This window comes from Lissotriton vulgaris, chromosome 5, assembly GCF_964263255.1.
Source record: "Lissotriton vulgaris chromosome 5, aLisVul1.2, whole genome shotgun sequence".
In the NCBI taxonomy this organism is placed as follows: domain Eukaryota; kingdom Metazoa; phylum Chordata; class Amphibia; order Caudata; family Salamandridae; genus Lissotriton; species Lissotriton vulgaris.
In genome coordinates this window covers 1506999175-1507022640 of record NC_141693.1, presented here as the reverse complement: position 1 = coordinate 1507022640, position 23466 = coordinate 1506999175, and the positions used below count along the sequence as shown (strand labels likewise).

At 45.4% G+C, this 23466-nt stretch overlaps 1 protein-coding gene across 3 annotated transcripts in view; it reads left to right on the top strand.

Annotated features, from left to right (window-relative positions):
* FOXP4 (forkhead box P4) overlaps nt 1-23466 on the top strand; it is a 305849-nt gene that overhangs the window by 228237 nt on the left and 54146 nt on the right. For all 3 annotated transcript variants that reach the window (XM_086923539.1, XM_086923540.1, XM_086923537.1), the window contains exons 6-11: nt 25-175; nt 1685-1889; nt 2519-2623; nt 10133-10220; nt 17163-17246; nt 18570-18771. In XM_086923539.1, the coding sequence (XP_086779665.1) occupies nt 25-175; nt 1685-1889; nt 2519-2623; nt 10133-10220; nt 17163-17246; nt 18570-18771 (835 nt within the window). The remainder of the gene's footprint in view (nt 1-24; nt 176-1684; nt 1890-2518; nt 2624-10132; nt 10221-17162; nt 17247-18569; nt 18772-23466) is intronic.

Sequence of the window (23466 nt, the reverse complement as noted above, 5' to 3'; positions counted from 1 at the left end):
GAGGTGTTCTGCCTTCTTTTACAGCAGTCCTTGGGGAACAAGCAGCTGGCCTTCCAGCAGCAGCTGCTTCAAATGCAACAACTACAACAACAGCACCTGCTGAACCTGCAGCGGCAAGGCCTGGTCAGCATGGGCCCGAGCCAGGGTGCCATGGCGTTGCAGAGCTTGACACAAGGTAAATTCGTGGCACTGCCCCCTTCAACGTGGCCCAGCCTCACCCCTACACTGCCTTATGCAGGAACAGGGCCAGTTCATTACAGCAAATGGCACTGTAGTGCTTAATGCAAGCTAAGACCAGAGCACGGATGGCCCCCATATCTCTCACCCCCTGTAGATCTGCAGATCCTTGCCATAGTACCGTGGGATACACCCCCACTATCCCTCGCACCCCTTCCCCACCGTTAGCATGTTAGAGTACTGAGTCACGAATTCCATGGTGCTGTAAGACCGGGCCAGAAGCAATATAACACTAGCCCTGCCACTTCCGAACGCTTCATGCCAACTCCAGCCCTTCAATAAAGTGACACACCCTGGTCCACATGCTGTAGGGCAGGGTGCCATGGCACAGCAGCCCTTTACGCAAGGTAAGACTGGGCCTTGTCCCGATTTCTTTTTCATTCCCCCTCCCATTGCACATCACAGTCTTATGCCAGATAAGTAAAACCTAACCCCAATGCCACTTCTTACTTGTGTGAGAGCCACCTCTTCTCACTGGTTGAGCAAGGACTGTGCCTAATACGCTCAAACACTTTTCCTGCATGCATTCGACTAGGGATGGTGTATTACTAAAACTCTCAACTCAGGACTGTGCAGTCGTGAAGTCACCTCCAGGCAATGCAAGAGTCTGTCCCATGACTCTTGATGCACCAGACAAGACCTCCAACTCCTGCCAATCAGACACCCTGATCTCTAATGCCTTAATCTCAGGTGTTTGATGCCAGACACCACTGCGCGCAGCTAGTTGGAGGCTCCTACCACATGAAAAGCGTGGCACATTCTATGACAATATCCTATCCCTCTTACACCAGATTAAAGGGTCTGCAAGTCCGCCCCATTTGTGGTCTTCTGCCTCCTTGCTTGCCACCTGGTTATATCGCCACCTTATTGTGTGCGTTGGGGTCAGGACTTTGCTTCCCTCCTTTGAGAGATACTCATGTTGTGGTGCAATATAGTTAGTAGATAATGTAACATTTTTCGACATTTAAATTGCCCCTCTATAAAGTACCCTAAGTCACTGCAAGCAAAACTGTGTTGAATTCCAATTTTGCTGACATGTTTGTGGCCTGTGATTCCTGCTAGCTCTGGGACGTGCAGTCTGCAAAATCCTGCGATTCCACTCTGTCTCCTGCAGCAAGTCACTGAACTCATAATAATTCCCCTAGGTTGTCCTACTTTCTAAGGAACTCAAACTTGAGCCCCTTACTCCGATGAGGCTCTTCCTCTGAGTGACCCTTGCTGATCATTGTTTACATCTGAGCTCCTCTTTCTTGGGGGGTCCCCAACTAATCTTCGCTCCATTAAAGTTCTATTCATCTGGACTTGGCACTGCACTTCTAAACTGATCATCTCTCTCTACAATGGTGCCCAAATCCCTTAACCCCAAGAAGTATATTCTTCTGGGCTTTTACCGCCTCTTTGCGGGTCCCTTGACTGAACACTTAAATCACTATCTCCCTCTCTCTAGCCATGTGCCCCTCTGACCTCCAGCAGCTGTGGAAGGAAATGACAGCCAACCAGCCCACAGAGGAGATTATCAAGCACGAAGGCCTGGACCTGAGCACCGCCACAACCAACTCTACCTCATACACTACCGCCAAGATGTCCCCGTCGCTCTCACACCTCTCGCTGAGCAATGGGCAGAGCTCGATGCTGACCTCAAGGAGGGACAGGTATGGGTCAATCATTGTCTATTAACTGGAGCAGGACCCCTCTCATAACATGGACCAACTAGGTGGCTGAAACTGGATTGCCAAAAGATGGGCACTGCGACAAGGTAGCAGAGTGTTCCTGTGCCCCCACTACTGTGTCCAAGATAGGCACCTAACAAAAGAAGATACTTGGCCAGTAACCCAATGTAAGCAGCACAAATGTCCTGGTGTTTGGTTCTTTCAAATAATCTTTCATATCTAAACAGTGTAAGCTGCAAGAATGTCCTTATCTAAGGGTCCTTTAGAGTCGAGTTGTGAGAAGTATCTCCAGATGTGCCAGATTCATGCTGATTTTGAGGCTATCCATTTGGGGTACATTTAGACTACGGTATACATGAACACATTAAGAAACATTCTGACTCTAAAGTGAAATACTTACTCAAGGTGGTTATCATGAACGTCTGACTCCTCCTGGACTTAAGAAAGGCCCTTCAGTGTTAGCTGCAGGAATGTCATTATCGAAGCAGGAGTTAATGATGACCACTTTTGAAAATAAAGACAAGAAAGAAGATAATAAAAGACAAAATGTAATAATGAAAGGACGTTCACATTGAGGAATGGTTGATATTAATGAGCAGATTTTTTTTCAGCTCCTCGCACGAGGACCATTGCGGCCCACACCCGCTTTATGGACATGGAGAATGCAAGTGGCCAGGCTGTGAGGCACTGTGTGACGATTTGGGACAGTTTCTAAAGTAGGTAGATGCTTTGCCTTCATTCTTGAAACCTGTAATTTTCACTGTAATAGTCTTGTTGTTGTGAGTTATCTACTGATTCATCGCTGGTCAGAATTTTGCTGCCAGTCTGCAAGTATGTAATGAGTGCCCTGCAACATTAGTGCTGGGTACTCTAACTTCTCCTGAGGGTCTAGCTAATGTCGATTTCAAAAGTTAGCTACCACCCCTCACACTTCGTTTCATTGACTCGAATATGGTAGCTGCTGTCTAGCGGTCCATTTTACTCTCTGTTTTTAGTATAATAGTAAAGAACCAATGGTCTTTCACTTGCAGTTCAGATAATACGACACACTCAACCCACTGTTACACTTTAACCCAAAACAAGAAAGTACATGACGCCAATTTCTTTAGCACGTCAGGAGGGATGGATCTTTAGATTACTATGCTATTTTTTACTAACACCATATTTACAGTCTCACTAAGTATGAAACACGTCTAGAACAAAAGTGTGGAAACCTGGCAGGTTTGTCTCCCACTTCTCTAGTTGGACAAAAAATACTCAGTAGTGTCTAATAATATGGGGAAACAACATTTGTTGGGAAACTGGGATTTCTGAGCTTGGTGCTGCAATCAATGCTAGTTAAATGTATAAGAGTGTCCTGAGGTCCCCTTGGTTTCCTATTGGGACCGCTGGGGAAACAAATGAAGCCAGTAACTTCTTATGACGTTGGTGGTTGATCGTCCTGCAGGGTCCTGTCCCTATAGATGTGGGTGTTATGCAGTTGGGGTGGCGGATGTGGCATGGCCCTATTTCTGTGGACATGGGCCAGAGAGAGCTGAGGTGGTGGACACATGGGCAGACATGTACGCCATTGGTGAAATAGGCATGTATTAGCTGGCAGTCCTAGTCCCCATGCAAGCGTGCCCCCTGTAGATATGGAGAGGTCAACATTGGCAGAGTCCTACCAGTCATGAATGCTGGACTAAATCCCAGTGCTGACTTTGGTTGACAGAGGCTGGTTGCCTCCTTCATGCACAGTGGTCGCAACCAAGTCTAGAGTTGAGGTGGTAGCAGCTTGAAGAGCATTAGCCCTTGAACCTCGGGGTAAGATACAAGTCCTGTTTCCAGGACACATGTTCATAGCCACCATAGGTGGGGCATGTGTCTCGTGTGATATTGATGTTGTTGGACGCTAGCACGGTCTTATTTGTATAGATGTTGGTGGGTGGTCGGTATGGAGTTTTGTTGGTGGGGGATGCAAGGTCCTATTCTCATGGTGATGTCATGTGCAGGTGGTAAGGTTGGTAGAAGGAAGATACCGACTCTGGCCCTACCCTCCTCTTGTGGACATGGACGCACACCCTCTGTTAAGTTGTAGTGCTAGAGGGGGCGGTCTTTTCCTCCATTAAGGCATTTTCTCCTGCCCGCCGGATGTTGCATGGACTGTGTGATGGCGTGCGCTCCATACTCATTACCGCCACTGTCTGCGCACTCTAGGTCAGACACATTGTTTTCACGCTTCGACAGAGCTTTACTTAATTAGTTCATTTGCAATTAGATGTCTTTGTTGCTGAGGTTTTAGCAAAGACATCAGATGAAAGTGATGGCCCGTGCTTTTTATTCCTTCTAAAGTGAATTTCTGGGAGCTTGAAGAAGGGAAAAAGCCGGAGGGTGGCAGCAGTTTGAGGGGGAGAGGCGTGCTGAGTCAGGGTAGGGGCTGCTGAATTCCCTTCAATTCATGCCAGCTTCTATCAGCTCCTCCCCATTATGCTCTGGTGCAGCTCCGAGTTCATCTTGTGTTTTCCCCTGTGTTCCTGGCATATGTTGCTCCTGTCGTGTCAGGCAGCTGGTGGCGCCTGTGCTTCTTGCAGATGTTTGATTGTCTCTGGCAGACGGTGCCCTCTCTGAGCCTGGCAAGTGTTGCTCTTTGTGTGCCTGCAACATGTTTCCCCTTGCTTTGCAAGCAGATGCTAACTCCCACGTGCCATGCAGGTGGCATCCCCTGTATGCCGCAGCTCTATGATAGATGTCCCACCCTGTTTGTTATTTTTGTTTTTTATTGAAAAGTTCTCCCTGTTGGTTTGTTTACGTACACCAGTCAAGCTATATCAAGGGGATAATTGCCCATGCCTAACCTTGTGGAGACTGATCGGCGGCAAGCTATTGTGGTAAATGTTAAATCCTTTTTCCAAACTCCTAGGACATGATAAACCTATACAGTCCCCATGACTAATCCCTTTTCGCCACCTTGACTTTGTGGTAGGGTTTTGTTAATGGATTGCTAGCACCCTCCTCTACTCAAGGGATGCATGCTTGCTGTATTGGGCCTGCTTTTGGACATGGCTATCCGAAGCCTCTGAATCTTGCCTGGCCTTGGGAGGAGTTTTCTGATATTCTGTTTGGGGCTAGAATACTTTGGCTAGGGTGTCTCCTGTTTGCTCCCATTTTGCTTCAGAAGAGAACCGGAGAAAATGCCCATATTTGGGCACCTAAAATTTTAAACAATGCTCCTTCCCTGTTGGCATGAAAGCCTGCCCACCTTCTAGAATATGTTGCTTTTTATCATGCATGTCGTCCCGGATCCATTTATTGTCTCCTTCACAGTAGTGTTGTAGCCACGGCGTCTGCAGCCATTGTAAGCCTGGGTAGGCCCACAGAGCATAATTTATGTGATATACAATATCATCCTCTTTGTTACATTATTGTGACAATGTGTGGGGTCACAACTCAGTAAGCCAAGTGTATAGGGGTATATTTTTCTCTTTCCCCCATTTGAACTGGAACATTTGTCCAGGTGCGCATTAGATGTGCCACTGGAGAGTCAGGGAGATGGTGCAGCCTATATTGCGATAGTAGTCATAGCACCTAAAGTAAACAGACAGCAGATAACTTCATCTATGAAAGTCATATGTGCTTTATAAAATCCTGAGAGAGGGATAGAGAAAGAGAGAGAGAGAGAGAGAGCGGGAGAGAGAGAGGGAAAAAAAGAGAGAGAGACTAGACTGTGTGTGTTTGTATGCTCGGCATGCCTTTGCTCTGTTATATGGGAACAAAGTATACAGTACCTTTGAGAAGACTGTTATTTGCATTTGCCAATGGCCCTGCACATGACTGACTTTGGCCTTTGTTCATATTTCTTTATTTGTCTCTCCACTTGGAGCCTTGTCAACACCCCTCTCCTGCCCTCCCTGCGTCGGTGGCCTTTATCCATCCTTCTGTTGTCAGTACGCTGTGACTTTTCTTCATCTGTTTACTGTGGCTCAGCTACTACTTTTTACTATTAGAAGCTTTTTTTCTGTCTCTCTGCTGTCTGTATCAATACGAGGCATCTGTGTATGTCTCTTGTCTTAGTCTTGACATCTACCCCCTTATGCATATGTCTCTGACGTCCATCTCTGTACGGAGGTCCTTTGTCTATTTCTCTCAAATATCCCCCTCCAGAGTAGTGAGGAGGTGGTTGCCCTGTGCCTTTTTTTTAGCTCTTCTGATCTCTATCTCTGCTCCTCTCTGGGTAAGTGGTACCTGTCAAGGTCTATACACCTGGTGCCTCATTCATCTTTCTGCTGTGCACCAGTGCCAGGAAGACATTTGTCACATGTCTCTGGTGAGGCACCTCTGCACCAGGAACCGTCATCAGTCTCAGCACGGGGGTATTTGTTCATATGCATCTGCTTTCTGGCTTGCAGGGGACTCTCCTAAATGTATCTGCTACCCGTAGATGACTTATTGATCAAATCAGGATCCAGGCTAGAGGGGTCTAGTTTTTACAACTATTTATCATTTCCACTTATTTGTTTATTTGTGTTTTAAACATACCACTCATTATTACACCGTTACCAAGTTGTACCAGATAGCCTTTCTGCCCACAAGGGTGTCATCAGAAAAGCCCTACTCTTTTCTAACCAATAGGCAGCAGTGCGTTCAAGAGATCTCTTCTCTATCACCAAGCCTCCTGGTAAAACCTGGAGTAAACTAGGGCTCTCTTCACACCCCAATGACATTTCATCTATTCGAGGTCCTATTGGTCAAACATGTCACAGATGATTTGCTGCATGCTGTCTAGCCCATCTATTATATTTATTTTGATGATGGTTCCAACTATGGGATTTAGCTTGAGAGTGCAGCCATTACAATTTCAGTGGGTCCAGAGAATGTATCAGGCGGAGGTTGTCTAACTCTCAATGCTATAGTGACATGTTTGCTTGTTATTTAAAGCACCGACCACTCGTATCCTGGAGTGTAGACTGGTCAGTTGGACCAGTCCCCGTACCTTGTGAGAGCTGTGACCAGCAATTATTGATTATGTGTTGGTACCAGAAACTTGTGGTCACTTCTAGTATACGCACTTTTACTTTTGACCGAGTATGACCAGTGCCTCAACGAGTACTTGTGAGCAATCATTATATTGTGGCTTGAAAAACTGACGTTTTTCTACTGAACTTATTTGCAGTAATTGTTTATACAATCGTTATGGACATATTCCTTTTGCGTTCTATGTATTCCAGGGTTGCAGTGTTTGCTAATAAAAATCGAGAGTTGTTTCACACAGAAAACGCAATCGTCGTTTCTAAGTACTACCATTTTTGCAATTAAATGTTTGGCTGCAAATTGTCTTGATTTGTTAATATATGTTAATTTCTGGTGCCAGGCCCTGCACTGGCACCCTTCTCTACCTGACCTGTGGTTATCGTCTATGCTTTGAGCAGGCTAATGCCCTTCCTTTTGCAACACTACTCATAGTCCAGTGTCATATTCCACGCTTACTCCGTAGATTGGAGGACATGGAGGTAACAAATAACTGGACACAGACATAACATAGTAAAGGCCCTGCTGCTTTCCCAGTGCTTTGAAAGGGTCTGCAGCTGGTGAAGGCGATGGGGTTGAGAAAATGCACCCTTTGTGCCCTTGCATTTTCTTGCTCCCTGCTTCCTAGGGTCTGCAGCTCGTGAAGGCGAGGGGGTTGAGAAAATGCACCCTTTGTGCCCCTGCATTTTCTTGCTCCCTGCTTCCAAGGGCCTGCAGGTGGTGAAGGCGAGGGGGTTGAGAAAATGCACCCTTACTGCCCCTGCATTTTCTTGCTCCCTTCTTCCTAGTGACCAAAGCTCACTTGCCGTTGAGACCTTGATGCCTTGCAATTTCCCTGAACTTGGTTGAAAATGAAACACCCCCACCCCAAGACCTCTTCTAAACCGTTACTACAGTTGACCTTCACCCTATTACCTTTAACTTGGAACTGTGGCCTTTTAGTGGTTTTACCCAGGTTACCATGCGTACCAACTAAGGTAAGCAACTCCAAGAGTCCTGCCCATTGTTTACATAGTTATAGCAGAATGTTGTTCTGCTCAGTATTTAGCTGGTGAGAAGTTGGCTCCTAATAAAACCTAGTAAGAAAGCATTCTAGCTGGATGCTGCTAACTCCTTTGAGGGCTGTCAAACTCTATGGTGACATCATCTCAGCCGCAGCTCGACATTTCCGAGGTGGCGTCACACAGCTCGAGTCTGCAGTCTCATTAGTCGGGTCAGGCACTTGAACTCCATCGCACAGCCCCTATGGCTTCATGCCTACACACGGAATATTCTCCATTTCCCTCTGCACTGGATCCCTTTGCCCATATCTCTCTGTATCCCATCTTCACAGCATTTGTATATATATATATATATATATATATATATACACACACACACACAGTGACAGTCGCCAACCACGAAATCCATAAGATTACAGCGGACCCAGAAGTTTGGAAGTGCTAAATCTTTATTGTGCTTTTCCCCGCACCTCCGCCATAACGCGTTTCAAGCCTAATGGCCCTTGATCACATGACAACGCTTTGGGGGAGTATCCGGCTATTTAAAGTGGCAGTGCAGTTTAGGTTACAAACACGTCCTCATGGACATAGAAAAAGTATCTAATAGAGTTCGTAATGCTTCCAAAACAATGTCGTTTTAAAATACATAAAACCTTTCAAAATGTTCAATTCATTTTATAAAATTGAGATAATTGTAAAATACGAAATAAAAATCTATTCTAAAATAGAGTATTGTTGCAAGGCAACAATGGTCTGTTCTGTCAAGCCTTAAATACCGTTTGGGTAAAGTAGCAATAGTACATAAGTACTCACAAGCATACATACGACCATTTAAGACACCCACATATCACAAGGAAGCAATGTAGACAAATGAAATTTGCCAATATATGTGAAAACACTCTAAAAATATTTCAAATTATAAGAACAATTTATTAAGGATACATTACATTAGATAAAAACAGAAATTGGGAAACACACAAGGACGGTGCAATAATCAATAAAAACAACATTCAAATAAAAAAGGAGTATACAGGGAAAAAGGATAGAACTCAATCGAAAGACAACAATTTTGAATTCCTCCTTAGTTTATATTCCCAGATTCGCTCCTTAGGCGAATATAAACTAAGGAGGAATTCAAAATTGTTGTCTTTTGATTGAGTTCTATCCTTTTTCCCTGTATACTCCTTTTTTATTTGAATGTTGTTTTTATTGATTATTGCACCGTCCTTGTGTGTTTCCCAATTTCTGTTTTTATCTAATGTAATGTATCCTTAATAAATTGTTCTTATAATTTGAAATATTTTTAGAGTGTTTTCACATATATTGGCAAATTTCATTTGTCTACATTGCTTCCTTGTGATATGTGGGTGTCTTAAATGGTCGTATGTATGCTTGTGAGTACTTATGTACTATTGCTACTTTACCCAAAGGGAATTTCTTTCTGACTAACGTCAATTGTGGAACCCCATCCTTTTGGTTTCGGGGTCCCTCTCTCTTTTATTAGAGAAGCCTTAAATACCACCATTGTGAGAATTGGTGCATAGTTGTAAAATACAAAAACACATATTAATACAAAATGCATTAACCTATTTAGCACCTATAGCTTATGTACATACGAATTCCATAATGTCATTCCTTCTATTCATACAATCTCATGATAACCTAGTAACCTACTGAAAATACTCCAATGTGCAAATATAATGAAATGGTGCTACCTAATAGAATAGTGACAAATAATGAATAAAGTGCAAAAAATGCTACGACTTAATAGAGAAAACATTTCATTTTCACAAATAATCAAACGACTAACTATAATATTCACCAATTGATGGTACATCATCCCAAAAGCTAAGAAAATATTATTTACTTCAATTCATTTACGTGTGAGACCTATATACAAATACTTGATAGTGAGTATGCATTGATGATTAGAATAAATACTTCTGTATCATTTGAAGCTAGGGCTATAGACATGTATAGAAATCCTCACATGTATACATGTGTGTGTGAACAAGAGTACATTGTACTCGAAACGCGTCATTTGAAAGGTCCTAAATAATATATAACATCCTGCCTGAAAACGTGGGGTCTGCCTTCTTCTTTCGCCGCGCTGCCAGCGTGGAGGTTCGAGGATTTGCACTGCATATATATATACATATGTCTATTTGCTGTAAGTTGCCACACTGCTCTAAAAAGCATTTTTGGTCTTCTTGCCCACAGACACCTCAACACTGAACATGCCCTCGATGACCGCAGCACGGCTCAATGCCGTGTGCAGATGCAGGTGGTGCAGCAGTTGGAGATACAGGTGAGTCTGAGTTTAAGCTCAGGGAGCGGTAACTGAGAGATTGTGGACTTCAGTGTGGTGAAGTGGGCACTGCAGCTTGGAGAAAAAATCCTATGCAGGGTCAATATATGAAGTGTTGAGGTCCGCCGTCCCTTTCATGATGTGTACATTATACATAGATGGCAGAAAAAGAATGTAGGTGGAGTCAGGGTCCTGCCTCGTTGAGGGTCTCAGGGGATGTGATCACAAGTCATTTGAGGCATGACCAGAACAAAGACTTTGAAGGAAAACTCGTTTTCAAAACTCGACTTTACCTCCCCTGATTATGAGTGGGCCACGCAATAAGATCCAACTTCCAACTGTTCGGAGTTTATCAGGGGGTCAGAATGCACCTCTTCCGAGTTTTTGAGGAATAACATGCAGATTCTGCTGCTGTCCTACCAAAGTCTGCATGTCATGGTAAACTGCATACTTTTTTCCTTTTAAATTCTAGAAGGTTTGACATGCTGAAATTTAGAGGAGGGTGAGGACTGTATCCCACGTGCTAATTACTGTGTGTGGTATATTCCACTCAACTCGGAATTCTGACCCATGAACAGGAGTTTGCATTGGGTCAGAAAACTGAGCAACTCCTAATCAGCGCCTGACTTGAGAAAGCGTGCACGCCACGTGAATACAACACTGAAAACTGCAAATCAATTCCCACAGGTAAGTAACATGTTCCTTTTGAGTAAGAGTGTTTGTCTTGGTCAGACGTTGTGGTTACGGGCTCGCAGGAGAATTGGAAGAGTTCTGTGAGAGTAGACCGAGTCTACTGAGGACACCGCTCGCTCCTACGAAAACTAGAGACAGAGCTCTCTAGGAGGATGTGGAGAATAAGCAGGTAGATGAGATACTGCAGACAGGGAGAGAGAGTCAGAAAGGATAGTGTTGTTTAGGGAGAGCATGTCGCTCACGAACTGATGACAGTAAGTTGCAATGTTTTGGACAAATGTCTGAAAAAAAGGGGATATTGGTGGAAAGCCTGACAGTACACCATAATAGATGGTGTCTTTGGGGCATTTTTCCTTCCCTTCACAGGGAAGAAGAGGATTACAGAACCCCGTTGAAGGACAAGCTCTATAAGCGAGAGGAATAAAGTTTCACGTGGTAGAGAAGTAATAGTGGGTCATCTGTAGCATTGCAGGGGAGTTGCAAAGCCAGTCCTAAGAGAGAAATGGGCAGTCAGGCCAAAACATCCAGTTATGGGCTCAGTTTTGATTTGGAAGAGCTTTGTGAGAATAGACTGAGCCTACTAGTAGAGAAAGGGGGAGTCTGGTCGCACATGTCAGCAGAAAATGGCAAGGCGTTCTGCAGAAGTTAGAGGGGTGAGCCCCTCCAACAGGCTGATAGAACGGGCGCGTTCTCCAGAGTTGAGGTCCAATACAGGACTGATAGAATGGACGCATTCCCCAAAGTTGAGGTCCACTACAGGTCGCATGTAAGCATGTTCCCTAGGGACAAGCCCCCACTACAGGCTGATAGAATGGGCGGGTTCCCCAGAGTTGAGGTCCACTACAGGACTGAATGAATGGGCGCAATCCCCAATGTTGCCCGCCCCTTACAGGACTGATAGAATGGGCATGTTCTCTACGGATGAGCCCCCCTACAGGCCTATTAGAATGGGCACGTTCCCCAGAGTTGAGGTCCACTACAGGACTGATAAAATGTCCGCATTCCCCAATGTTGCCCCCCCCCCCCCCCCCCATCCCCCCACAGGACTAATTCCTCAGAGCTGAGCTCCCCTACAGGCTGCTAGAATGGGTGCGTTCCTCAGGGTTGAGCTCCCCTACAGGACTGATAGAATGGGCACGTTCCACAGGGTTGAGCCCCACTACAGGACTGATAGAATGGGCACGTTCCCCAGGGATGAGCCCCACTACAGGACTGATAGAATGGGCACTTTCCCCAGGGATGAGCCCCCCTACAGGCTGATAGAATGGGCACTTTCCCTAGAGCTGAGGCCACCTACTAGAAGGTGCAATGTGTCAGGAGGAGGTGGCGTTAAGGTGAGGACACATAGGAAGAAGGGGAAAAGAGGAAGGGTGAAGCTTGCTGATATAAGTCTTTACGAAGAGAAACTGAAGGGGGTGAAACCAGACTGAAAAGAGACAAGGTTAGACCACCTGCAAGAGGGAGAAGATCTGTGCTGCCCCCTGTAGGAGCAAGAGGAGGGGTGCAGTCCTTTGTGAAGAGAAACAGGAGGGTATGGGCCAGACATGAAAGAACTAAGAAGGCAAGACCACCTGCAAGAGGAAGAAGGTCTGTGCTGCCCCCTGTAGGAGCAAGAGGAGGGGTGCAGTCCTTTGTGAAGAGAAACAGGAGGGTGTGAAGCCGGACAGGAAAGAGCTAAGGAGGCAAGACCACCTGCAAGAGGAAGAAGGTCTGTGCTGCCCCCTGTATGAGCAATAGGAGGGGTGCAGTCCTCTGGGAAGAGCAACACGAGGGTAGGAAGCCAGACAGGAAAGAGCTAAGGAGGCAAGACCACCTGCAGGAGGGAGACGATCTGTGCTGCCCCCTGTAGGAGCAAGAGGAGGGGTGCAGTCCTCTGGGAAGAGCTACAGGAGGGTAGGAAGCCAGACAGGAAAGAGCTAAGGAGGCAAGACCACCTGCAGGAGGTAGACGATCTGTGCTGCCCCCTGTAGGAGCAAGAGGAGGGGTGCAGTCCCATGAGACAGGGAAGCATTGCATTTCCCATACGAGCGATAGATGGAGCGATCCCTGACCGAGGGAGAGGAGGTATGCAGTCTGTGCAGGAGAGACAGGAGGTGCGCCGATCTCAGCTGGAGAGAGGCGGGTTGCGGGTCTCGGCAGGAGGGGAAGGAGGTGCACGGCTCCAGCAGGCGGAACAGGAGGTGTGAGGCTCTGCAGCAGGAAGAGGGGGCCTCAAACTTGAAAGCCAGTTATATATTGTGCATACTGGTTGAAATGCGACCGCGGTTCGGCCGCCTGTGATCAGAACCTGTTCCCAAACACGCTCTGAAGCACTGAGGTTTGAAAAGCAATTACTGGAGCTTAAAGAAATGAAAGTGAGAGAAAAAAGGCTGAGAGAGAGGCGGAGAGTCTGAGTGTGAGGCGTGGAGAGAAGCTGCCATCCAGGCTACCAATTATAAAGTTTTCAGCTCGGATCTCCTGCTGTGCCGAGCCCTGCGAGCCAGCATCACTGGGGCATATCTGTCAGCCCTAATGAGAGGGAGGACAGTGCTGCCATCCCACGCGGACAGCGCCATGCTATGCCTGGTGTGGCGACACACAGTCCCTTGGTGTCTCTGGGGGTGAGTGCCATGCACAGTTTCTGTACGCCAGTCCTCAGTGCCCCGGATGGTCTGTGGCCCCATCGATGCAGGGTGAAGCAGTACTCGCTTTTACCCCTACTTCCATTTTTCAAGGAGGCCCTGGCAGATGCGTTCTCACCTATCTGCACTCTGTAACTCTTTCCAGTCTCTCTGGGAACCCCTGTGCGCCCTGGAACCTGAACATCAATCAGTCAATCAGGTTTACTTCAGTTTTCAAAATACATCAAACTCCTATAAAAACAACAATATCAAACAGTAGTACAAATTCTGCAACCAGTTCAAAATGAACATTCAAAACATCGATTATTCAACATCTTCTTGTAAACTGCACATATTGTAATGTAATAAACATCTATCCACTGTTCAAATAACTGCCTCTTACAAGCTGCAAAACAGTTAAGGTGTGACTTAATGTCCATGTTGTCCATCTCCAAAGTGACAGTGGAAGGGTATGCTCAGATGTGAGTCCCTTGCTCACTGCCCCATCAGGATTCAAGCAAGCCGGGCCGAAGACGGCTGAAATGCCAGAAACCGGTCCTCGGAAGATTGTTTCCTTCCCAGTATAAGAATTGGCTTGGTAGTTTGGTTGCCCTGTTCCCATCATGCACTGGGACAGGGACAGACTAATTTGCATGTAGCCAGGTTCTGAGCTGGGATGGTGCAGTGAGATAAATAACGGTGATGGATCAAGCCCTGATCTTTGGACTGGGAATCTGGCTCTAGTTATTGCATCAACTGTCCTTTTTTCATAGTATCTCGACTAGATAAGGTAAGGTAACCATGTTTAATATACTCTCAGTCACAACAGAATAAATCCCTCTCTGCACAGAGGAGAATGCTCATCATCAAAAGGATAATTTCGAAGATGAACAAGAAGACCATAAAAAGATTCTCCAATTTAGGAATGTGTTTCGTTTAAATTCAAAGCACCTTCTTATAAGGAGTACACTACCAACACTTTAACACAGAAGATGTCATAGAGCTATATATAACATGAATTATGTAAGGAGAAGCATCCAGCTTCCTGGTAATAATCCTGACTTTTTTTTTTACTAAAGAGAGACTTGCTGAAAAAAAGGGATTGGCAGATTTGGTTTTCCCAGAACAGCTACTGTGCGATCAGTCACGCGGAGGATAGAAAAAAAGTAGCATTGGGCACCACACAATCTATTTTATGAAACAGGCTGAATTCGATGTTATTAGTCATAATTGACAGAAATATCAGTTCCTCAACTGCTTCAAGAACCCTGCTGATGTAGTGTGAGTAAAAGCCACAATCCGTTTGGGATGAAAGCCGAATCTGGTGCACAGTGACTCACTGCATTGCTAAGTTAACAGGTTTGTTGTGCAGAAATGGACATTTGGGACTGGCTAATATAGAAGAGGTTTTGATTGCTAGTTCCAGAGGAACAGGTCAAAGGTGACTTTCTGAATAGTGTTGAATACGTACAGTAATGCCTAGTTGAGCACAGCAAGCCTCCAGCTGAGCAGGCCTCACCCTGAGTACAATCTTTTGGATTCAAGTGCCTGGTTTCCAATCGGAGGGGCAGGGAGATATCAATAATATGTTATTCACATTCGTATGCCATTAACAGTTCTTTTACTAAGTAGTTGATTACATATTTGAAAGAATACAGGAAGAAAAATGTATGCCCTGCATGCAAAAGAGGAGGTTTTGCCAAGGCGCGAGACCCTAATAGACAAATGCTTTAATAATGGTTCACATTCATAGTACTTGTGGGTCCTCCTTGCCCGAAGAGGTAGGGGGGGGGTCCTCTTTTTAGTATTGTATTGTTATTTGATAAAACACATCTAGATGGGGAACAAACGATTCTTGGGAAAGATCCAAGATTCTGAACTGAGTTGAGGAGAGAGAAGTGGCATGTTGTACCTGAGCCTGGGGGAGAAGGGAAGTTCCTTATGGGTAGCCCATGGGGTTCTGAGTTTCTGGAACTTAGAAAGTGCTGGGTCTACCATAGGTCCTGGAGGTGAGGTAGACCCTATGGGCCCACAAGGTGATTGTTGTCTTTGGTCTCAAAATGCCCGCTTTGGTCCCACGAGGTGCGTGACAAAGGAGGCCATGAACGTCGTTGGACCAAAAATGTCAGGCATCTTCTTTGTCCCTGGTCAGTGTTGGGGGAGGGGGGTGTAGTGACGCATAGTAAATTCCCACAGTAGGTGAGACCTCCAACATGTAGGCCATTATGGGTGAAAACCAAAATCCAGATTTAAGCTTCCATAATGCGTGCTGTTGGGTTTAAGTTTAATACAAATAGGGATAGGAGTTACCAAGCTATATTGAAATTACAGGTTTTACTTGAAGGCACTGGCTGTTCAAAGCAGATTAAATCTGTAGGCGAAACTCTGGGGGAGAAGGAGAAATTACTAGCAGATATAGACCGAGAATGACAGATTCAGCAATTCTGCATTTCTCTACGGACCCTCAGAGCCACACATGTAATCGACAGAAACTCTACCACCGACAGTGTAGGAATCTATGGCACTTGTTAGGGGCATTTAGGATGCACTCTAGAGCCACAACAGGCTCCAGTCATAGAAGGTTCAGCCCTGATCAGTTGTCGCCTTAACACCCACGCAATGGCAAAAAATAAAGACAAGTTATATAGTTATTAGAAATATGGAGGTTTACATGTCTACAGGAATTGGATTCAGTGGATTTGGAGAAAGAATATCATTTTAACAGACGAACACAGACTCTCAAATGGCAAGGTTCCTTGAAAGTTATAGATGCCATTGTGACTGGTCTCGGTGAGATTGTACTCTAGGAATGAGGCTTGCAGCTAGTGATTGAGACTTCAAGGATAAACCATTTGACCGGTAGGGATTTAAAACTAAGGATGCAGTAGATCTCTGACCGCAATAGTGGAGGTATGGTGCACTAATATCATCTGGTACTTGGCTGCTGGGAGGTGATTTACACTGACAGGGAATACCCTAGAACGTTTGAGGGCGTAAATTGGCTAGTGGTTGCATACTTCAACCATGCCTAATCTCCCCAGTAGATTGTTGGGGCATCAAGTGGGTGCAAACTTTGGAGTGTAAAGTTCACTGAAGCGTTTTATTGTTTTCCCTTACAGGATGGTTCCGATTATGATAAAGTATTTGATTATTTTTATAATCCGTGGAAGATGGGATCTTCACAGGTTAACTTTCGATTTTGTTTTTGAAATTCAGATTCTGTTTATAAAATAGAAAAAATAATACAAATTATTTTTAGAAAAAAGAGGCTATGCTTCAATGGGGGATACTGGTTCTCAGAGAGTGAGATTCTTCTCTTTGCAAGACTAACACCATTTTTGACTGCTCCAAGGTTTGAGGTTCACATACAAAAATGTGGACTTCTGTAGGCGATGTGGCTCTCTTGAAATATATGAGACTTGCAGTATCTGGAGACAAAGTATACATCTCCCCTCGGCTCAGTCTGTACAGTGTGATATAAGTAAAAAAAAAACACTTCCCACTCCATGCTTTGGCTCTACTCAGGTTGACGTTTTCCCCTTACTGGTTTGTTTAATTTCATGAACGCTTATTTGAAATGTATTGTGATAACAAAAAGAATAATCTGCAGCCTTCTGCTTCTCTCTTTTGGCTTCTGGATGACCAATAGCTTACGAAGGAGAGCGAGCGTCTTCAAGCAATGATGGCACACCTGCACATGAGGCCCTCAGAACCAAAGCCCTTCAGCCAACCTGTAAGTATTCCGTCCCTCTATCCATGTCTTCCAAAGTCACTATTCACTAATTTCAATTCCTACAAGACCAGCCAGAAAACCCCCTTGGCATAGAAGAAGTGAGAATTCCCTTGAATGGTCCAAATTGTCTCATGTTGGAAACGGTTTGGCATTCAATGCTCCTGTGGAGTGAATAAAGCTCTCTTATTCTTGGGATTGGAGTCTTTTGTCCTTTATCCCCTGTTTTACTAGATCTTGGAAGTTGGCCTCTTGGGAAGGTCGTTTTTTTAAATTATTATACACATGTTTTTAAATATACTAAACAGAGTGGATTGTCTTTTCATTGTATCTGCACTGTTGATATGCCCTTAATTGACAGAAAGTTTATCTCATAATTTCTGAACCTTCATTTAGGCCATGGTCGTTAGAAGCCTTTAAAACAATGACAAATGTTTCCACCCTACCTCTCTTAGGGGAGTAGGCAATGGAAATTCTGTGAGCCACACTTCATCCTTAGTTTGGAGACAACACTCTTCTTAGTTAGTCCTGTGAAGTGCTAATTTCCGTTTATCCTTGAAGTGGGTGATTGCTTTTGCAAGTTTTCTTTGCTGCTCAGGTTGGCTCCTGTGTTGGTTAATAGATGTATTGATTTGTCCTGACAGCTTAATCCCTATACAGAAACACATATGTGATTCTCTTTGTCTGCTATTGGGCGTTCAACTCCTCTTTACTGCTGACAGATTGGTGCATTCGGAAACTGATTCATTGGTATTCCTAAGAGCTAGAGTAGGTGCATGCTTTTTAATCCTGGATATCCTCTCCATGCTCCAGTGGTTAGACTCTGTATTAAAAGTGAGTTTTTAGGGTAGGTCTTATCCTTGATCTGTGGGGTGTGTCTGTCTTCCCCTTATGAGTATGGTGCAGGTTCTTCCTTGCTTTGTATAGTGAGGGTTTATTCCCCTGGTCTATAAGTTGTGGTTTAGTTCTCTAAATTGTTTAGTAAGGGTTTCATCCCCTGGTCTGTAGCGTGGTGTCTATGCCCCTGGTATGTAGGGAAGAGCCTCTTATCCCTGGTATGTTGGGTGGAGTTTCTCCCATTGCAGTGTATGGCTGTGTCTCAAGGTTTGTAGGAAATGCTCTTTTACCCTGATTTGATGGTTTTACAAGTAGATCTTGCCGACTGTGTCGTAGCTGGTCATGTGAGATGGGCAATTCTCATCCAATTCTGTACGGGTGATTACTTTAGGTAGTGCAGTGACTGAGTGCCCTAGCAGCCAATACTTTTTCAGATCTGGCTGATAAATACATTTATTTATTATCTTTGCTTTTTTCCGTTCCTTGCAGCTGAACCTCGTATCCAGTGCAACGCTTACAAAAAGCTGCTCTGATACCTACCCTGATGGCTTACCTCACCCTCCTACCTCAGCCACAGCACCAATCACTCCCCTTAGGCAGGGTCCTTCTGTCATCAGCTCTTCCACCTTGCACAACATGGGACCCATCCGGAGGAGGAACTCCGATAAATTCTGCACACCCATCTCCTCAGGTGAGACTTCACGCATACATCTTTAAGTGAGACTGCCAGCCCATCTCCTTTGGGTTTGAGTAAACTGCAACTTCATCTCCTCAGGTGAGACCATCAGAGCATTTCCTTATGTGAGACCACAAATACATTTGATCAGGTGAGATCATAAGTGTATATCCTCTTTAGAAATCACAGGCCCATCTCCTCGGGTAAGCAGGTCCATAAACTCAGATGCGACCAGAGCCTTGACCTCAGCATCTGAGGGAGACTAGTCAGTGTGGAAAATGGGGGAGGGGAGGGTGTTCCTGACAGACTGGTGCCTCTAAAAGGAAAGCAGAGACCTTCGTATATCATGCTTAATCCCTGCTATCATTGCAGATGTACCGAACTGACGATAATTATTCCGAATTCTTTCTTGGCCAGCTTCTGTCTGTTCTTGACAGCCATAGAACACCTATGTATTCATTAACCGCATGGTTATCGTGATATTATATCCATGGATTCCCTTCAGGTGCATTTTTGCCCCTGCCTTGCTTAGAAAAACCATAGGACCTGTATATGTTGAAAGAAAGAGCAACGTCTCCCATTAACTGGCATACTGTATCTTCACCAGCCGATGACAGATATATGTTTCCTTCTTTTCATGACTGTTATTTATCTTTTCACCAACCAAGATCTCTGGACTTTTTTCATAGCTTGTGGAATATTCCACCAGCACCTTCCACTATAATCTTCTTTGGTGGCACTTTTCTGGGCAAGTAGAAGGCGTTCCCTCATCTTTAGTAAGGGGGTGTATGTTGGCAATGCAAGAGTTCGAATTAAAGATGATTTTGACAATACATTTCTGTGTGGCAACTTTCAGTGACCTGCCTAGTGGCTAAATTGGGGAAGCGAGAAGCTTCAGTTTTAATACTGTCTCCAACATTTGACTGTATTAACAACTTCACCTCACTGTTCCTCAGTTTCCCCTTGTTGAAAAACTGGGAGTTTCTGCAAAGGCTAAACATCGATACTGGGCGCAAAATGAATTATATGGCACATTCCTTTACTTATGTCCATGGCTACATACCTAATTGTCATTATTTGCTTCTTTTGATCGATTGTTTATGGCCTTCTAAAATACACAAGGGGCCACATTAATGGAAATTTCTAAATAAATAGCTTTTAATGTTTGCAGTTGTGCTTTTCCGTTTTTCCTGGTAAATAGCTTTAAAGTACCTACCTGAACTACCGGTTGAAATATTTAAAATCCATATTGCATCATTTACCCCTTACCAGGTGACTGTAAAGTGCACAATTTGAAGATAAATAAAAAAATAGAATTGCATTATTCGATGCCAAGATCATCTAGTTGTTTGGGGATCGCAGTTTGTTTTGTGGCCAATATGTAAATTTCGACTACAATGCCTAATCCATACCTGCCCTTATTTCTCCGGATAGAATATCATGAGAGAGCAGAATAGATAAAATACCACGAGAGAGCAAAATAGATAGAATATCACGAGAGAGCATCAAGAAACTTGAACGCAGCACTTGGTTCAGTCTCTCAAGATATTACTTTTCATCCCTTTCACTGCCCAGTGGTCCTTAGTTTGCAACTCCAGCTTTGAGACACTGAGTGAGGGCCTTATTCTATCCCACCTTGGGGCAGTCCATGTTTACTAGGTAGTTTTCCCGTAAGTAGGTGCTTTTCACCAGTAGTGCCCTAGGGTCTCTGGAACTACTGCATACTAATTGGCTAGTTAAATTACTCCATTTGTGCGCTTGACTATGCAGTGTTCAGTAGGTCAAGCAGTTTATTACAGGGTCACTGTCCTAGGTACTGTATTCAAGGTAAGGTGGTGCAGGCTCACCAACAGCTACAGCTGTATATTGCTTCCAGCCCATCCTCAGTGTTCTGCTGATGCACATGATATTTGTGAGCCTACACTTGTGGTCCAGGTCAGCTGGGCTGCAGACCCTCACGGATCATGGGCATGCTCCCTTTTCAAGGAATCCACCTCATGGGTCTCTCAGCTGTTATTTGATCTGTCCTATCTGTCAGGGCAACACCTCTTAACACTGGGCGGTTGATATCTTCATCTCCCAAGCAAGGGCACCATGTCCCTCTGCCTTCGAACTTAGGATCAGTCATAGCTTTTGGGGAAACAGCTACCCGTCTTGCATTGTCTGAGCTGGTGTGGCCAGAATCCCTTCCCACGTTTACACAGGTAACACTTCTAGGACCCATAGCTTTAGTATTTTTCCAAAACTGCAGCACTGGCAGGAAGCCCCAGCTATATCAAAGTTTCGGCCACTTCATCCCCAACCAGTCAGAACCAGGGTGTATCTCTGTAGATATGTATCGTGTTTCCTGTCTGGATGGCAAAGGAGATGATCACTAAGTACTTACAATCCAGACATCCCAAGTTGGGCTGAACTGAAGCTTTGCTTCTGAGACAGTCAAACTGGTTTTAACCCGGTACGGTGGCAGAGCAGTCTGTAGCCCAGAAACCGAATGTCAAGACTGCAAAGAGGTCTCCGAGGCACAGCTCCCATGGTGTGCTTCAATGACAACAAATTGAAAAGGGTCTTAATACAAATAAAGAGAACCACGGTCATGTGCAACATAATATGTCCTCACAAAGCAAAACAGCCACATCCTTTATGGTCTCGATGCCCAACATGTGTATTTTCAATCCCACATCGCACAATTAAGAACAATTTTACCAAGGATTCGCGTAAAAAGGTCTGTGTGATGGAACTATGAATCAGCTGCCAGTCAAGGAAGAGCTCCACACCATCAAAGAACTTCTTCTCACACACCCCAGGCACCCACTGCCCTACACTTCCCCGCCCAACAAGGACTCCATTCGCCCCTCAAACCGTTCCACCCTGCTCTCTCCGCGCTGGCCCTCTATCCCTGATCGCAAGGCCACCGGCCGTCCCCGTCGCACCCTAAGCACCCCCTACTCTACACTTCCCCGCCCAACAAGGACTCCATTCGCCCCTCAAACCGTTCCACCCTGCTCTCTCCGCGCTGGCCCTCTATCCCTGATCGCAAGGCCACCGGCCGTCCCCGTCGCACCCTAAACACCCTTTTGGGCCGAGACTTACACAATCTCCTCTGCTCTTATGGCCCAGGTCCCACAAAACGCTCACCGACAACACACCTCCCCATACCCACGATTCGCACAAATCCCCTCAGGCCACCCACACTGAGCAACAGAAGTTCTGTCCCCTGTAATCTCAAAAATATCCCCCTCTCCTTAGAACATTCTCCCACCCTCCTCACCCCTAGACTAAAGTGTATCCTGCTCAACTGCAGATCGGCCCGGAGACACTCCTCTGGCATCGCGGAGCTCATCTTATCAAGGGGCATTGATCTAGCCATTCTGACTGAAACGTGATTAACTGAAACATCCACACCTATAATGGACATACTAGTCCCCCCAAACTATTGCATTATTAGACTCGACAGGAATGGCAAGACGGGCGGGGGAATCGCATGCATCTACAGGAGCAACCTAGCGGTCACTGAAGGCCCCTCCCCCTCCCTCTCCTCCTGCAAACTCATCTGCCTTGAGATTACTAGTGAGGGCAAACCTGTGTGCTCCCTTCATGTTATTTACCACCCACCCGGTGACAACTTCATCTTCTCCCAACAACTAATGGACACGATATCCACCAACGCCGGTCGACAGCTCAATCAAATTTACCTGGGAGACTTCAACCTCCACTGGAATGACCAGAAAGACACTGTGGTGAAGAGCCTTAAGACGTTCCTCGACGCGCTTGACCTCACCCAAATCTGCAACGGTCCGACACATGAAAAAGGCTCTATCATTGACCAAAGGAGACTCTACCCAACTAGTCGCAATCGAACCATGTGACTGGTCAGACCACCACATCATCACCTTCTTCATCAACGAAAAAGTCAAACTTAACCCGGCGCAACCTGCCAAAACCAAGATTTGGAAGAGGGACCTGAAGAACCTTAACCCAAAGTCCTTGCCTGCCCACACAGGCAGTCTCCTTCTTCCCCCGACGGACGTCTCTGATGTGCATTCATTGACCAACCTCTACCTAGACTCCATGTCTACAATAATCAATGAAGCCGCACCCTTGCAATTGAAGAGAGTCTCCACCAAGAACTCGAACCCATGGTACGATGGCAGACTCAATGAAGACAGACGTGTGATGCGCTTAGCTGAGCGCGCGTGGAGATCGGACCCCTCAGCACTGAACCTTAGAACGCTTAAGGAGTAAGAGAAACGCTTACTTCAGAAAAATCAAACGCTCAAAATCAATATTCTTTAGCCAACAGCTGGATCAAGCTAAAAACCGACCAAAAAAACTGTTCGAGTTAGTCAAAACCCAAACCAAAATGCAACCTCCACAACCCAACAACTTAACAAAGGCTATCCCAAGTTGCGAAGACTTCTCTGCTTTCTTCAAGCAAAAGAACGACACTATAAGAAGCGATCTCATCAAGGATGCACGTCGATTCGCCGGCTCCATATGCATAACTAACACTCATGCTAAAAACAACGCTTCATGAACATCCTTCGACACCTATTCCGAAGAATCAATTCACAAGCTGCTGATCACCTTGAAACCCGCCAATCATCACACAGACCCCCTACCTGCCAATGCTGTTAAAGTCCTCACCCCCCTGTTCCTCCCACTCTGGACTAAAATCATCAACTGTTCCCTGCAACAAGGGCTCATCCCAGA